Source organism: Gymnogyps californianus, chromosome 3, assembly GCF_018139145.2.
Source record: "Gymnogyps californianus isolate 813 chromosome 3, ASM1813914v2, whole genome shotgun sequence".
NCBI lineage: Eukaryota > Metazoa > Chordata > Aves > Accipitriformes > Cathartidae > Gymnogyps > Gymnogyps californianus.
The window spans coordinates 7851517-7869395 of record NC_059473.1 but is presented as its reverse complement, the minus strand read 5'-3'; the positions used below and the strand labels follow the sequence as shown (position 1 = coordinate 7869395).

At 44.2% G+C, this 17879-nt stretch overlaps 1 protein-coding gene across 4 annotated transcripts in view; it reads right to left on the bottom strand.

Moving 5' to 3' along the window:
* MACROD2 (mono-ADP ribosylhydrolase 2) overlaps positions 1-15808 on the bottom strand; it is an 898754-nt gene extending 882946 nt beyond the window's left edge. For 3 of the 4 annotated variants that reach the window (XM_050893412.1, XM_050893413.1, XM_050893415.1), the window contains exons 1-2: positions 15635-15808; positions 10921-11037 (exon numbers count right to left, since the gene is read on the bottom strand). In XM_050893412.1, coding sequence (XP_050749369.1) covers positions 10921-11037; positions 15635-15680 — 163 coding nt within the window. In that variant the 5' untranslated portion in view covers positions 15681-15808. The remainder of the gene's footprint in view (positions 1-10920; positions 11038-15634) is intronic. The other variant, XM_050893414.1, reaches the window with a different exon arrangement.
* Positions 15809-17879: the final 2071 nt, after the last annotated feature.

Genomic DNA, 17879 nt, shown 5'->3' with positions numbered 1-17879 from the left:
AGTCAGCATCCAGCTGCTATGGTTGCTATGTTTGCTTCTGCTGGCTTGAGATTTCATGATTTAGGGTCCCTAGGAATGGCTGCTGGTTTAGCTGCGACCCAGAAGGAGCTGTGCTTTGTGTATTTGAAGAAAGTCATTCAATCACTGTCTCGTTTGGTTGTTTTTTTTAATGTGAGCCTTCAGAGGGATTCAAGACTTTGTGACAATATATTGGAATAAAAATGCTGTTGGATATAGCATATTTACTAAGTTCTTGCCCAAGCCTGATTATCAGTACCTCAATCTGAGGGATACTAAGAATTTCACTGCACAGATCCTCCTTCCCGAACAGCAGTGAGTTGTACTGAAGTACATTAAATGGTCAACCAAGGTCATACGGAGGCAAGAACTACACTGCATCGTCTCCAACTTTATAACCTCCCTCTACTACAGAGAACTTGTGATTAACAATGGAAGTCCAAAAATTGAGAGAAAAACATTACGCTCCTTTAGACCACTCTTCATTGCCTCACAGAAATACGTTGATACTTTTCTATAAGGCTAGAAGACTACAGGTGATGCTACGTCGCTAGATCCCTTCAAAGACAAAGCGGGTCACCTTCACTGCAAAAGTTGTGTCTTGGTATTATCACAGCATTCATACAACTATTCCTGGCACGTTCAAATCAATCCAGTACCTCCCAGGATAACTATGAGCCTTCATCCAAAACTTACGCTACCAGCAGCACAGTATTCCTTCACTCAGCTTTAGAAACTGGCCAGAAAAAAAAAATGCCTTTTCATGAGCAACCAGGTGTTCGGTCTTCAGTAGCATCTATTTTATTTACCAAGAAGTGAAAACCCATTTTTAATAGGTGTGAAGAGCACGTACAGCACCAAGCAGAATTAAAATAAGTTTCTAGTGGGAAACCACAAATTCATTAGCTTTCATTCATTAGCTTACTAAGCAGTCAGACAATTTTTACTCTACATTCGGTGCTTTTTTGAATTCCCTACACCATTGCTAAGCAACAGCTTCTCTAGTTGAGCACTACAGCCTTTTGTAGGACGTACTGTGGAGCTTGGAAATAAAAAGTTACTACCAGCAAACTATGAAACTTCTGCAAAACTGTCAGCAAATATTTCATGGCATTGTCATTCAAGAACCTCTCTGCATGAGATATAGTGACAACTGCTTACCAGATGGGAGCAGGAACTTTAGTCTTCTAGTACCAGGGGACAGACAGGGAAGTTTTTATGCAAGTACAAAAGATAATGTTTTCCGCATGAAGACATGAGGCTTGGTGGGTAGTGCTTACCTTGCAGCATTTCCCCTCCCCTACTCCCCGAGATACCACATGTAATTTGCTACCCTAAGAAACAATAGGGCTTCAATCCAAACAGCAAGGTACAGAAGAAAATCTTCAATATTTGAAGAGGACTCTACCAAGACCCATTAGTGTTGTGAGTCATACTTGCTTACTTTAAGGACTTGAAAAATAAAAGAGTAATACAAACTCACTAGCAGTTAGGAGAAAGATTTAGCTCTATCTCCTTCTGCATGTCTACTGAGAAAAAAAAGACACACCAAACCTCAAAGCCCTTAAGTGAATATAGGCATATGTTGGTGTACACCACCTATTCTGTCTAGATTTAGTTATCTGCGATACACTTACAAACCTTCTCCTGTAAGAACTCCAGTAGCAATGCAGAAAGGGGGGGGGGCGGAAATGGAACTCCACTTTTTCTTTAAATATAACTGATCCATACCCTCCGTGACAGTCACATCAAGTCTGGGGTTTGCTTTCAGTTGATGCAGATTAAGTATTCCCACAAGAGGACAGCACTGCAACACACAATATGTTTGTATGATAGCAGTGTCTTTTAAAAAAAAAAAAAAAAAAAAAAAAAAAAAAGAGTACCTTATTCATATGGAAAAAATTACATTAAGCATACAGGAAATAAATCCAATGCAGGCTGAACTTCAACTACAAGTCGTATTTGTGCAGCAAATGAAAAACAAGTAACTTACAACACCTTTATAGACCATCAGTACCAGAGAGACAATCAAAAAGGCCCACAATTGCATAAACTAGCCTCTGAAAAAGCAAAGGGTAGGATAAGGCAGGTAAATGTTTTAAAGCAAGACAGATGTGCCAACAGTTCTACGCTTTCTTCATATCTGCATTACAGATGGACCGAGTCTTTTGGACAGGATCCTCTTGGTAAACTATAGAGCAGTCTTTTCTAACTCAAGTGTTTGATCATGAACTCCTAGAGATGCTATTAGTGCAAAGGTGCATGTAGAGAACTACTTCCACTTTTGGAAATAAATGTATTGGCTATACCAGCACAAGGTTAAGAGGTTTAATTTTGCAAAATGTGCATTCTATAGCATCCCCTCCACAAAAAAACATCTGGAAACTTTGGTAAAGGCCCTTGTGACGTACACTTCTGCAAACATGCCAAGCCAACACGCAACAGCTGCAAGTCTCAGTACCTTTTCTGTGCACAAACGTTATGCTTCCCCCTCCCCCCATTTAAATAAGAAAGATTTCTTAGTGAAATGGAGCCACAAATCAAATTGTAATTTCAATGGTTTTTAAAGCTGTGCAAAATAGAAGTTTAAATATAAACTGGATTGTTAAGCCTTCTCTCCAGCACAGAAGAGCATTTTCTGTGCATCGTAACGAACACGTCTGTATGCAGCACTTCCTACAGGGCTGAGGAATTGCGTGTCAACTGGATTTTCCAACGGCACATCAGCTAGATGCCCTCTCACAGAGAAAGCCACATATCACTTCACACAGGAAGTACTACGACAACTTATTCGGACATTAATTGGTTTGTTAGAGACATTTCTACGTGGTGAGCGGTTTGGCTCTAGTGAACCAAAAAAGAGAAACCAAGCTTATCTGGTTTCCAGTGATTGGGTTTTTAACACGTGTATAATCAAGTGTTTAATTGTGCATGAAGCAAACGCAGCTGTGCATGAAAGCTGGTTAATATGACCCAAACAGAGAGCTCAGTGAGCTTCAACTACATCAGTGATCCCCCTACCTTATCAAGGGAGTTAAAGCAGTATCCTTACGTGGTGGTGAACTTGCAGACTTGATGCAAGCCTCCCACATCCAGAAAGCAGCAGTTGACAGGCCTACCCTGTGTGATCACTAATTACTATTAGCCCCAGGCAGCAAATCCTAGTTGAAGCAATAGTTCAGCACCTTCAGAAATGTCTTAATTCACTGCAGCTCATATGTGACAGACAAGCCATACCAGCCTCTTACTGTCTTATCAAGAGGCTCCCAGTCTTCTGTAGGAGGACATCAGCTTTTTCCACCTACGCTTGAATCGAAGATATCCAAAAGTCATGCAGCCAGTCGACAGGGCAACAGGTCTACACTAGTAAGCCATGACAAGGGTACAATTTAACAGCTCGATCTTGGCCTCAACCTAATGGTAGACACATGGCTTCTAGTCAGGCCGACACGTTGGCTCACATCTGCCTGCAAAAGACTGTGAGGACATATGCCACAATCCATCATAAATTATAGATCGGGGCTCTAGCCAAGCTACCGTACTGAGCAAAAGTAGATGACTTACCGAAACTGTCTTTGTAGAGCGAGAAATTAATTTGGGGATTTGATCTTGCAATCCCCTACACTCAAAAGGGGCTCATCCTTTATACACAAAAAAGGGGAGGGGAAAAAAATAATAATCAAAGGAGAAAAGACAGACATATACATAAACACAAATTACTGGAAACCAAGATGTATAACCTCTTACTTTTCCTCCACATATATTAAACTACCTCACTCAAAAAGTTACTATTCTTCTTCTTTCCTTTAGTAGTCTTGAATATGAGACAAGTCAGGCACTGAAAAGCTCCAGGCTGGAACTTGAGAAACCCCAAACTTTCTCAGCAATTTCTGAGGAACAGCACATACCGACTTACACACAGCATCACTGCTGCTAAAGCCGTCCTTCCTCACACTCTGAACGAGCCTACCAGCTGCCAGCACACTGCATCATCTGGACTTTCTAACTCTGGTTAATACTTCCTTAGGGACCTCTGTAAAAAGCTGCAGTGCACAGTGATGTTCAATAGCTACAAAAAAAGGATTGTTTCTCATATTGCATGGGACAGAAGCTTGGGAGTTATTAAATCTGGTCAAGACTCATGTCGCCAGCACTTAAACATTAGAAATATTCTTTCTGGCAAAGACGTGCTTAACTTCCCTTTGCCTCTCCACCTACTATTACATTCTAAAACACACCGAGAGCTTGTGGAGCTTCAATAAGGATACTAATTTACTGTTGAGGGCAGCATCCTTTCCTACGGTTAACTCTTGTCCCTTGAGGAGCTGGCTGCCACTGGAGATAAGAGGGTTCTCTCAGCTGCATGCAAAAGGGCCACAAAACGATAACTCTATCAAGGACCTGTATAAGCTTAACGCTGTGTGGAAGTTAACTTGTTAAAAAAAATCATGGAACAGCAACTTAAAAAGAAGTCATCGTCTTAATTACATCAAAGACAAGTGATTTACTTTCTTGGAGAGAGAATTAGCCACAGTGGATTATGTGTTCTTAATCTATATAAACAGAGCTGATTTTTTGCTTTTTAATAATCATCTCACACTTGCTGAAAGCAAGATTTTTTGTTTTTCCCCAAAACACTTTAAAGAAAACTGTAACACAATCGTCATTTCTTTGACAGCTAATCCATCCTGTAAAGGTTATATGCATGCAGCTCACCAGGGAATTACAAGGTCAATTGAATACATATTGGTTCTTTTTGTTTACCGCAGTTTTTTCCCCCACCACACTAAACACGCTGCTTTATCCACTTGCATCAGGGATATCACTAACTAGATAGGAATACTTGCTTCTAAAAATGAACCACCACCACCCCCCTCCCTCAAAGGTTATTTCTCAGTTTACACTCAAGTAAACTTGCACCTGAAGAGTTTTTCCCATCTCTGTGCTGTGCAAGGCTATCTTCGGAAAAGAATAGCTGAGGTATACGTTTAGGAAGACGGAAAGGTGCGTGGGGTCAGTAGATCACATGGTCAGATTTGTACCACTCTGCAGCTTTGCATCTGTTCAGGACAGATCCCCAAAGGGCAGCCAAGAGCCTGGGAGAAGCAGAGCACACAGGGCTCCGGTTACTCCCCGTTGCTCTGGCAGCCTTTGATAGCTGTTGCAGCCAAACGTAAACCACCACAGCCTTAAAGTCACTCCGCATTACGCCACGGGCATGCAGACTCCTGGACACCTTTAGAACAGACTAATAAGCTGCAAACATGGTTTGCTGTTGTTACCACTCCAATTCCTTTGCTGCTTCCTTAATATATGCATAACATGGACAGACAACAGAAATGAGCAAACAGATTTATAGCCATTTCCACCAAAAGCATGACATTTCCTAAGCATTCAAAATACTTCATTGCCATGATCTTCACACAATTCATCAAAGCCACAGATGTTAGTCTTTTAGTGGAGCTCCCCCAGCTATTATACACAGCAATTCATAAGCAGTGATCTCCACATGCATCTAAATGACACAGCTTTCTAACCTTAAACACACTAGTCTTCAAGAAACCTTGTGACAAAACGTTTAGCATGAGTAACAGAGCAGCATGCCAATATATGAAAAGTAAGGACAAAACCAAATATAGCACTGAGCTTAAGCGAAGCTGGAACTCGCATTCAAGGCCACAGCTAATAGCAGGAGATCCTGAACTGTGGCGCACAAGTTATCGCAGTTTTCTACGTGAATTCAGCAGAAAAACTGCTGTACTGTGAACTTAACCAAACAAAGAGTTTCAGTAGCAAAAGCACCATTTTCTTTGACTGACGGGTAGCAAGTATCACACTGACCTAAGATGCCTCGATTTACTGTCATCCCTGTCATTCAGCTAGAAATCTGTTCTAAAGACAGTTGTTAATGCCACTATAAGAAAAAAGATAACACAAGCTGATGGACTGGGGTTTTTTGGTGGGGGGGATGGTCTTGAAGCGTACTAGTTTCACATAGCTATTACAGACAAAACTTGTTGATTGTCGGGCAACTTTTGACAATCTTAATGTTCTAGTAGAACACAATTTCTTTCTCTGTATAACTCACTGAAAATAACAAGTGGTTTAGAGAGATGCTATTTCCCACTTGTAGACGCCTGGCTGAATTTCACTTCAGCTTAGCAGTGGCATTACTTTCCAAAGGCCATTTGATGATCGTCACCTTGATTCCTAGTTCCCGGAGGACAGCTGTTCACATCAAACAGAGCCACATGGAGATGCTCTGAAGAACCCAGTATTACCTGTGGTTAGTTAACCATCTCAAGAAATGCTGGTCAAGGGAGCTCGGTATTATCACACATTTTCTTTTCAGCATGAAGCGTTTCAAGTGGCTCATCTCGATGTTTTGTCTCTATAATCTTGTGTCAACTCACTGTGAATATTTAGAAAGCTAGAGATTCATAGTACCAAGATGCTTTTATTAAATCCAAACCTTACTATTATACATAAAATCCTCAGTATTAAAGTAGATTAATTCGAATACAGTTTGAACCATATCGTTTTCTAAAAATATAGCAGATTAAGAAAATCCAGAGGATGCCAAAATATCTAAACCTACTTCAAGACTTGCTTAAAAAGACTGCAGACCTTTCATGTCATTTAATCTTAAACAAAGATAAAAAACCTCAACAGTTACTGTGTTCTTCCTTTTTAACTTCATCTAATCAGAAGTAGTTCTTAGCATTAGCAAAGATCTTTAAACCATCACCTGAATTTGCTGTTTTCTTGGCACTGCTGCTATACCAATGAATCCCAGAGCCTGTGAGAGTCAGCAGGACTGTCAGCTGCCTTGAGTTAAACTATATCATTTATTCCATTTTCTGAATTATCCCAACAAAACATTTTTCTACCAGTGACACACAAAAGTCAGTGACAACAGAATTCTCAAGACCCTAATTTTTCAAAAAGCTTTCAAGAAAAAGTTTTATGAAGTCATCTCTCTCATTCCCCACTGAAGAGTAAAGACATCTTTGGGAATAACTGTGTACACAAAAAAAAGCTAATATATGTGTTTAACTTCAAAAAACACTCTAGTTATTTGTCTACATGGTGGCATTTTATTCACCAAGCATCACAACTCGTAAGTTACCACTGCTGTACAGGATGAGTGCCTAGCATGAAATGGTACATAATAAATAGCATTGAAATAAAGGTATACAAATTCCAGAGCTTCAGAAAACAAGTCCATTATTCCCACGTTGTCAGGAAGGAACTCTACGTCAAAGTACATAACAGAACAGATGAGATGTGTCTGCCTTTGGTATATCTGAAGGATAAGAAGTGGGAGGAACGATCGATTACAGTATATATGTACTATCCAGCCCTGTATGACAGGCTCATTCCTCGTTTCCAAAGTGGACAACTCCCCATTTCCTTAATAAATGCAGTTAAAACAAAGACAGTTTACAGAACTACTTCAAGAACAAGAATTTTCTTCCCTTCCTACCATCCCCTCTGACATTAAAGAGGACCACTTGTCAATAACGGTAATGGAAGGAAAAGGGACAGTGGTACAATACTTGATCTCTGAGGTCCACTCAGGCAGCCTGGCAAGTTGTACACCAAATCCCAGGGGCGTTGACAACATAGTCCTCCTGGAAATGCACGCACCCCCATCAGCTTGCTTCCCTCAGTTCAGAGCAGTGGGCACCGGGCTTAGTCCCCGCACACCACATTGCGCCACCCCCCCTCCCAGAAATCAAAAACTATCAGAAACATTGGCCAAATTCCATGCCAAAACACACACCAACTTAATTTCTTACAGCTAGTCAAGTCCACATGAGGACACCTGCAAAAATCGTAGGTTTTTGTTTTAGTCACAGAAGAGCAAAACAAAGACAAAAAACTATACACAGGTGCTTTCAACTTCCAAATGTTTCCAAACACCTTTGCTGCTATAAAAAAAGACAAAGCCCTTGTCCGCTGCCGCTTAGAATTCCCTAACTTCGCTCCTCAGAAGCCTTTACGTTGTTACACATCTCCCTCTTATAAGGGCTTCCAGCCTTGCCAAAATTTACCTTAACATCCACTTATTCCAAGCTTTACTGGTTTTCTTCAGAATTTAGTTCTGAACACAACTTCATACCAAAGGGTGGACAAGGAGAGGTGGGGAAGAAATACTTTCCTCCACAAACTAAGCTGTGGTCTCCAAACTTGTCAATAAAGAGCATGCAGAGGTATCATGGCGGTCAAGTTGGTTCCTTCCCAACATGAACCTTTTAGGTCATTTCAGTTTCAGCAGTTCTGCACACAGACTTTTCAATAGTCTTCTGTTAAACTTTCATGTAACAAAAATGTGTGCCTAAGTGGAATCTCCTAACACCCTCCAGCGAGTCATTTGCATTTAAAAATGGTTACCGTAAAGCTTTTGTACTGTTCACGCCATTTTTCCTAACCGTCAGCGCAAAAATTTGTGTAGTCCTGAACACCCTTAATCTCCAGTTGAGTATCTACAGGGACTATTGCCAGCCCAGATGCTCTCCCCTTCTACAGCTTCTTACTCCAGCAGCTGACTGATTGCACCTGCTTCACTTTATTTGTTCTTGGTTCCTTTCTTGATTTCTCCTCATCACTCTTCCTGAACAGCCACTCCACACTTTACTAATCAATCTGTCATTTTTTCACTGTATACAGTGTGGGAAGTAAATGGTAAAGAACTTTTTCCACGTTCCCCATCAGTTGCTGGTTTGGCTTGTCAAGCACGCAGAGAATTCCCCCCCGCCCCCTTCAGACCTCTTTAGTTTGTCACTGCAAGTAGCCTTTCACTTGAAGAAAATACCAGAACTTGGGCGTGGCATTGTCAAGTCATCACCGATTTCGTCATACCTGGGGCTTCACTTGCTCTGTCCAGAGTCTCATTTAGGTTGTACCGGTTGCCCTCCATATGTCCCAATATATGGAGCAGAAGTTCTCATCAGCAACAAGAATGAAATTCTAGTTTTTCAGTATTTCACCTCAGAAAGACAGTTCTTACACACTCTTGATCCCTTAGATGTTCACCCCACTCTGAAGGTAAATAAAGTTTGAAACAGATGCAGTAACAGTCACATTAATATACATATTTCTTTTAATTGTACTGATCAGTTGAAAAGTGGAAGCATTTCAGCAGTCTAACCTTCTAGAAGTTCACTATTCCACATGGCTTATTTACAACAAATACATCAAAAAACCAAGTGACTATGGGTATTTTCCCCTGAATGTACAGTGTAACAAAAGCTTCAAGTAGCAGAGAAGTGTTTCAGCACAACTTTTGCCTTCCAGCATTTTTTGCTGTGTACTGGGTAGTAACAGAAAGAATGCAAGAGCAGCTACAAGAAAATAAATTCACCACTGCCATGATTCAATACCCACATATTAGACACTGACATTTTGCTTATGTGAAGTGTAACAGCAATCACAACGCAAGTCCACACCTTGTCACGTTCAGCAGCCCAAGCAACACAAGATTTGTGAATTTTAGCACGTTATACGGAATCTGAGAGCAGTTAGAAGAAAAACATAGTTTAGGCTAGAAAAGACAAAGAGTCTCCCAGTTAAACCACGTGACATACTGCATATCCCCATGTAGTGCAGGCCTCCGAAATGAACTTTGGAGAAGTCAGGTCATCTTTTTATGCAGCCTTTGTTTTCTACATATAAAAGGCCTGCTCTGATGGGAGAACGGGGTCTATGGGTACTATTGTAATACAACTACTCATCAGCGTTGAAGAGCTCAGCAACTTCCGACATATTTTCACTTCAAAAGTCATTAAAGATGCTTTTAGGAGTAGATGATAGCATTAGTTGTTTATGACAATGGCATCTGCAAATCTGTCAGCTCCTCCAGATTGTGCTAAAATAACTGTTACAGCTTTCCCATTTTATTAAGAACAGCTGATTAGTTCCAGGCCTCATCTCACCTGGAGTGTTATCATAAAGACCTGCATTCACCTGCAGCCACGAGATTACCCTACACAGCTGTTCACACAGGCCAGTATTTGTCCTTAATGATAACAAAAGGGTCAGAAAACTAGTCCTGTATCTGCAGAAGCAGGAAACACTTCAGATCTCATAGTTAGAGCCTCCTCCAAAAAACACAAGTTTCAGCCAAGTAGGATAACAAGACATAGAAAGGAAAAAAGGAGGAGGAAACCAGCTCAGAAGAAGTCCCTCTTCTTCCACACACTTGTGTGAATGAAAGAGAACTAGACAAAGAACAAGGCACTGTTACAGAATTACGTACAGAATACAGAATTTTCGAAGTGAATCGTATTCTCATTTTTGGTCAGCCTTCACTGCAAGTATTTAGACAACTGTGCTGGTGATCATAACCGTGATAACACTGCACAAGCTAAGAGAAGGGGAGTTAATCCAGGCCAGGCTGATGTTCCTCAGCCCAAGAAAGCAGGCAGCACCATAAGTAAGAGGCTTCAAATCCAATCTTCTCCCATTTCTGGATTTTCAGAAAACAACACGACTTGCGCACTTCCCCTCTGCTTTTCAGCCACCTACAAGAACAACACTATTTTGCTGACATTCCCCATATCATTATGCTTGCTAAGTTTGAAAGACAAAGTTTATTAGGCATGGCTGACTGCTGGAGTATCTGGAAAGTAAGACTCATGCAGAGAATAGCTATTTTACACACTTAAGGGTATCGGTGTTGTTATGACTCTGGGGATACTCGCAGAATTAGTGGAGACCAGTGAAGCTTTAAGACATTTTCTTGGGGTTTTCCCCCCCTGCCCCCAAAGTGCTCTTGTTCCCATGTTAGGCTGCTGCTTTTAGTAACAACATGGGTTCTAAGTCTTGGCCCTCCTAAAAGTAACTTCAGACTGAGAAAACAGAATGGTCTGTATTTCAAAAGATTCCCGTTTTACTTACCATCACTTTCGCTCTTACTTTTTAAGTCTTCCATCCACGTTGGAATATTTTTCAATGCAACATAATCCCTTAAGTACTCTTTGCGTCTTTCTTCCAAGGTCATCTTCAGCAAACGCTCTGTTTAGGGGAAAGAGAAATAAAAAAAGTTTTGCAAACTTTCATATATTCTTGCACATTAGTCAAATAGTGACCAATTCAGCATCCTTGATGCAATTAAATGCCATTCAAGAGAACCAAGCATGGGTGATTCAATGAGTTACAAGTAATAGGAGCTAAACATGGTGCCTCTAAACAACTGCATGCACCTATTTCTGGATATCCCAGTTCAGCAAAAAGAAATGCCTCTTCACTGCGCTCCTGGCTGTCCAGACTTCCTCCCCATATCGCTACTGTGCCTCTTCTTCCTGCCACTTTAAGTATCAGAGAACTAACAGCAAGCTTATTAAGTAGGAAATTGTTGTTAATTGTTGTTTTATAGAGAGTTTTCAGGTATTAAACTCTATTCTTCAGGTTCTGCATTTGTAAACCAGAACTTTAAAAAAAGTTAGGAAGATCAAAATTAGAAACATTCTTACTGAAATGAGTTTACCAATGCCAGCAAGTAAAGGCAGGGAGCATGGCACAAAATTAACAAAGTGCTACTACATTACAACAGAAATTAGAGCTAAAGCAAACGTTATGTCACTTTCTAGATGGCTGGGGTGATAACAAAGGCATTTTTGTTTGGTTGGTTTTTTTGTTCCGCAAACAATGTAATTTTCAGCATGAGAAAACTGCTGTCATTTGCTTTAGACACATCCAGGGGCATTTAATCCCATTTTGGGCCAGAAATCAGTAGCTGTAGAAAATACTAGGATATCTGTTAGGTACCCAAGAGTAAGTAATACAAGTACATACATTCGACAAACTCTGGTTGAACATAATACAAAGCGCCAGGAAAGCCCACTGCCAGCCACTGGCTAAACATGTTTCTAAAAAGCAGACCAGGATCAGCATGAACCGCATCTGCTGGATTTAAAGCGCTGCAAAACAGAACCTGGATTTAAAGCGAGCAGCATGGGTTAAGCTTTAGAGATTTTTATTTAAGCATTAATATGATACACTTGGTTACCACACTAAAACACATATGGATGGTTGTTTTCTCCTGAGAAAGTCACCACATCTTTTTTCAGACATTTAGTGAAAAGTAAAGCCTCAAAGATTGTACAATTATGACGGCTGCTGCCAACTTCACTCTTCTTCAGACCTTGCTATAAATGGACTAAGTTCTAAGACAAGAAAAAAACATCCCAACGACACAACACTGCAAACAACCCCGGCGCTTCAGCAAGACCCTGTACCCGATTTTTGCAACCACATCCTCTTCTCCCTCCCCACCTCATCAACGCTTAGTATTAGCTCAGCACAAGATGCAGAGCTTTTCCCCTTCCAAACAGAGAGGGGAAAAACAAAAAACCAAACCTGTAGAGCTTTATCATGACACCCACATGCTAATGAAGTTTCTGGGTCTGTTTTTACCAGTGGCACTGTACTACTAGTAACGTACTAATAGTTTTTCTTGACACACTAATCAGTAATAAATGCTCTTTGATGATTCAAGAGTTTTTAGGGGAGTAGTGGAGGACTAGACCTATATTATTTGCCTTTGGCGTAAAGGACTAGATGGACATGAAAAGAATATTTTCATCTCAAGTTGAAGGACCAGTGAGCGAGTTGAACATGGAAACTGCTTTTCAGATCAAACCTTAAAAAAAGGAAAGAAAATCACTTTCACTGGGTTTGGGGTTTGTTTTGGTTTTTTTTTGCAAAATAGTTTCCTAATTATGCAGGCTGCCATCAGCACAGTCTAATAACCAAAGGCAGGTTTTGAGCACAGACTCCCTTATCAAAGTAAGTTTATTTTTATACTTTTGACAGTATTACCAATTTCTTCAGTTGACAAACATTTCTCTCCCATTATTCAGGCCTGGTATCTTAATTGGATATTTACAAATGCAAGAATAAAACTAATGTGATTAGGATCACCATTATGCACAACAGATATGCGCTTAACTCCATTTCTTGATCTTCAAGCATACAAAACACCAAGTATTTAACGTGGATGTTAGAAGTACTACAGAAGGGCAAACCTGAGAGGGTGTGTATCTGTGCGTGTCAGGCTTGAGGGACCAACAGGCAGAAGAAGTTTGACTGCCTTTTGCTGAAGAGGTTACAGAGCCAGTTCTGTGCCTTCAAAACACAAGTTCCTCTCTATAGGAAGGTTTTATAAAACTTTGCTCTTGCGAGTCAGCAGTGAGAACTTAAACTGAGTCTTAATTATACACAAACCTCCTGGAAGATGCTTCCAGCAGCCTTAGCTACAAGTACAGTTTCCAGGCAGACCAGTCCTGTGTCTAAGCCTCTGAAATCAACTCCATTCCCGCTCCTACTCTGTTTCAGCTGTCCTCAAGCAAGATCCACCCTGGGAGAACGTGGACCAACCCTTAATTACCAAGAAAGTAATTAAGAAAAGCGAGCTTATTGTCAGTGGGTTTGAACTCAATATTTAGCCATCAGTGCTTTTTCATTTTAAAAAGTTCTTCAGAATATAAAAGGCTGAGAACGATTGCCCTCAGAGCTTCATGGGAAGAGCAGAACCAGTGAGCACAGCCAGCTTTACAGGGGTTCAGGAGTACCTGGGAAAGGCAAAGGCAGACCTAACAAAATATTTGATTTCAGAAGTACAATCTGGGTAGATAGGAAGGAAAGAAGTTGGGCTTCTATAGTTTTCCTCTCTAGTAGAGAAGGTACTCTGTAAGAACAGTCACACAGGGCTACAAGCTGAACAGCAATGCCAACTATGAACATGGAAGTGTTTTCTGCCCTCCTCACTCAAAACACCCAGGGCCAGTATCATCAACGTGGTGCTGGAAAGCAGTTACTGGGGCAGAAGACTGGCAAATGCTGTTTGTTCTCACTACGCAAAGAGACACCAAGTTCTGGCCAGCTAGCACTCACAAACATGCTTCCCCAGATAGAAAAATCTCACCAGCAGTCATGAGCTCTGGTTTGCATTCAGTAACATCACCGTACTGATAGAGACCACCATCCTCACAGTCAAGACAACAAAAGCGTGCCTGCAGCTCAGGTCTCCAGCTTACCCTCCAGCCCCTCCACTTGACCCTCCTTACCGAGGGGTTTGAGTTCACGTGCCAGGCTATGAATTCGCACAGACAGCGGCAGAGCTGGAAGAGACAAGCGGGAGTAACGGGAACACTCACCAGAGCCTACCAGAAACCCTTCCCCATCTGCCCCCAGCACAATACCAGCATTTTTTGAAGGCAGCAACATCCAGCATTAAGGACATGCACAGGGAAAGTCAGTTATAGTTGATTGCACATAAGCAACGCCTGAGAAGATTTAACTATATCTTCTCTGTTGAAAACAGAAACTTAAAACATCTGGTAGAAATTTGTTGCCTCACCTTAACTACAGAAGCATGCTTTGTAAGACAGTTTTGAAAGAAAAAAGTACACAACAAAACACGCTTCGTTTGAGGGAGCAGCTAACCTACAGAGACATCAGTTTGTTTGTGTTTTAACAATTTTTCCTTAGAAACGTGCACTTGATTTCTGCCACACACAAAAAGGATGAATCCTATCCTTCAAACTGGTCTTCTGCCTTCTTGGCTTGAAACGCACACACAGTCATAGGGGTGATGGAAGACAAAGAAAACTTAAAATATGACCCACTGGTGTGTTTTTGTTTTTCTTCCTCTCCTCCTTGTATATTTCTAGATTATTTGTAAACACACCAGGCAAGAAGCGTTTCCTCCTAGCCGATGTAAATATTATGCTTCCACTGTGTCAGTTTCTCTTAATGTTTACATTGCTCTCCACATGATCAATATAAAGCATCAAAATGGCAAGGTCTGCATAAAACACTTGACCCACGGTTTTCATGCTCTAGAGTTTGACGATGGGGTTTTATAAAGTGAGACTACACAGGGTGGGGGTGCTTAAAAAAAAAAAAAAAAAAAGGAGCAAATATTTGTTGGGGGGGGCTGTGCTTTGAGAGCCCCCATACCCCACCCATTTCACCCCGGCTGATCAACACTAGAAGCTAAACTCAAGTGCATTACACCAGCGATACCAATAAACCATATTTCCCCTGGAAAACATACGCGTTAAAATGAGAAAGGGCACCTTTTAACGGCATGTGCCTAACTTTTCGGCCTGAAATACTTCCACAAGGTGACTCGGGGGCGGGAAGCCCTCAGGAGAGGGGTTGTTCTTTCTCCCCCCCCCGCCTCCCCTCAGCCCCAGGGCCCCCTCTCCTCACAGGCAAAGTTAGTCAGCAATAACCAAGGTGGAGGGAGAAACAAGCCTTAATGCCGCACACTCGGGGTCCCCCTCGCCTCTCGGCAGCCCGGAGGGCTGCCGAGAGGCGAGGGGGACCCCGAGTGTGCGCAATTTTGGGGTGTTTCAGGTGGGAGACCCCAGGGGCAACGGCGGAGAGCACGGAGCACACCCACCCCCCCACCACCACCACCCCGTCACCTCAGCCCCGGGCGGCGGGAAGCGCCGCCGGACACCCCGCAGCGAGGCGGCGACAGCTCTGAGAAGACGGGACACCCCACCACCCCCCCCCGCGCCCCCCTCACGGGTCAACGTGAGGGAAAGGCGGGAAAAGCGGGCCCGGGCCCGGTACCGGGCGGCGGGAAGGGCCGTAATACCTTTCTCCTCCCGCCAGAGCTTTTTCCGCTTGTTGCCGGGGTACATGGTGGCGTGGCTGGCGGCGGCTTTGAGCTGCAGGTTCCCCAGGCTCACGAGGGGGTGGATGAGACGCCGCGCCAGAGCCGACCGCTACCGACGCCGTGCGCCGCTGTCTGCTGCTACCGCTCCCCGCCGGCTTCGGCTCCGCGCCCGCCGCCCGGCTCCGCACGGCGCCCGTCAGCTGGGTCACGCCTCGCTCTAACCCGACACCCCCGCAGCGCCCGCCCCCGTCCCCGCCGCCCGTTGGCTCCGGCAGACGCCGCTCAGCAGCCCCCTCCTCCGCCCGCCGCCGCTGCCGCCGCCGGACCGGGCCCGGCGGACGCACCGGCCAGGAGGGGCCTGATGCGCGGCGGAGGGGCGGACGGCAGCGCTGTGTTGGGGGAGGGGAGGGTTGTGGGGGGGCCACCGGGGCGGGCAGGTGTGGTGGGTGCTTGGGTGCGACAGCTGCCGCTCTGCGCGGCGGCGGCGGCGGCGGCGGCGCTCGGTGCCCCCCGCGGGGAAAGAGCGGGCGGACACCCCCCTCCCGCCCCGTCCCGCCCGCCGCCACTGCCCCCCGCCCCGCCTTCTCCGCGGGGGCGGGGCAGAGCGCCCTCTGCTTCCGGGTTGCCGGCCGTTACCGAGCGCGCCGCCGATTGGCCGGGAGGGCGGGAGCCGTTGCTAAGCGACGGCGTCGGGGCCCGGCGGGGTCGCGGCCTGCGGCCCGGGTACGGCGGAACCCGGGGCCCGGCAGAACCCGCCCCGGCTGGCCCAGCGCTCCCGCCCGCCCTCCCGGCATCGTCTCCCGGCATCGTCTCCCGGGATCCCCCTGTCGCGCGTGGCGGGGGGGGGGGGGGGGGGGGGGGGGGGGGGGGGCCGTCGCCGCAGCGGGACTGGAAGCGCAGCCGGCCCTGGCTCCTCGGGACGAGGGGGAAACGGCTGCCACGGGTCGCCTTAAAAATAGGTGCCGGGCTGACGTTACAGGGAGCGGGGGCTCCGCTCGTGTGTGTGTGCTGTGATCTCCGCCGCTCACCGCTGCAGACCCGTGCCTCAAGCGAGGTCAGTGTCCACCCGGGGAGCGAAGGTCAGGGGAGGCACGCCTTGGCGCCTCCTGCACTCCCCCTTTTCCTCACTCCTTACGGAGATTAGTTTGTTCCTTGTCTAAATAAACACGCAAACTTCGGTAGGCTAAATAAATAAATGTCGAAGCTTCCCTGCAGCTGTACGGATCCTCTTCGCTTCGCCTGCGTCCGCGTGGAGGCAAAGGCCCTTCCTCCTGCAGGTGAACGGGTTCGGCCCTGGAACACAGCGGGTGCTGGCAGGTGCTTAATTTGGAGCTTCGCAGGAGTTACGAGGGGTTGGGGGTGACGAAGGACATCCTCACGGCCTTGGTCTGCCTCATAATGCTTATGAACCAACACAACTTTACCTATAGAGAGTAGTTCACGGTGGGACGTAGGTGCCTGGTTGAAGTCAAGCATGTGAAGGTGTCCGCATCTGTTCACGTGAAAAATGTACCATTTCAGCTAAATCATACAGAAAGTATGATATGTACACCTTCTGGTCGAGAACGGGCTTTTCTTTGGGGATACACCCTTTTGCTTGACCTGTAACAAAGAAAGGTGAGGCACAACGGAGGAACATTTCAACTTCTTTTCTCATAGTTTCTGATAAACAAACACATTAGCACCTCTACTATTACCATTAATCTTAGGTCACCGTACAATTGCGTACAGCAAAATCCTTAGTCTTATCACACTTAGTGATGCGAGGGAGCACTCAAGAGTTTACCTTTTAACCAGTTAAAAATCAGACTAAGATTGCTCTTTACAAACATATTTAAATATTCATATTAGATCACTTGCTAAGGGTATGTTATTATCTTCTCTCTTTACTCGATTTCTTCACTTTGCCCAGGTGATGTGCTTTGGTAGCCCAAGCACAGTTTTCTCATCTTGATAATAAAAATGAGAGAGAAGCCAACAGGTAAACAGACATTAAAAAAAGAGATCTTAGTTTAAATCATGCTTGCTTGCGTGATATGGAGCAAATATTTGAACCCGTACCCTAGATCACTGCATATTTACCAAGCTACTGAATATTCTAGTGTCCTGGGGGATCTGTTCCACATTTTATAAATCAATGTTTATTGGACCAGAAGGGGAGAGAGAGAAAACTTCACTCTCTTCCTGTAAAGGGCATCAGCATACATTCTTCAGTTTCATTTGT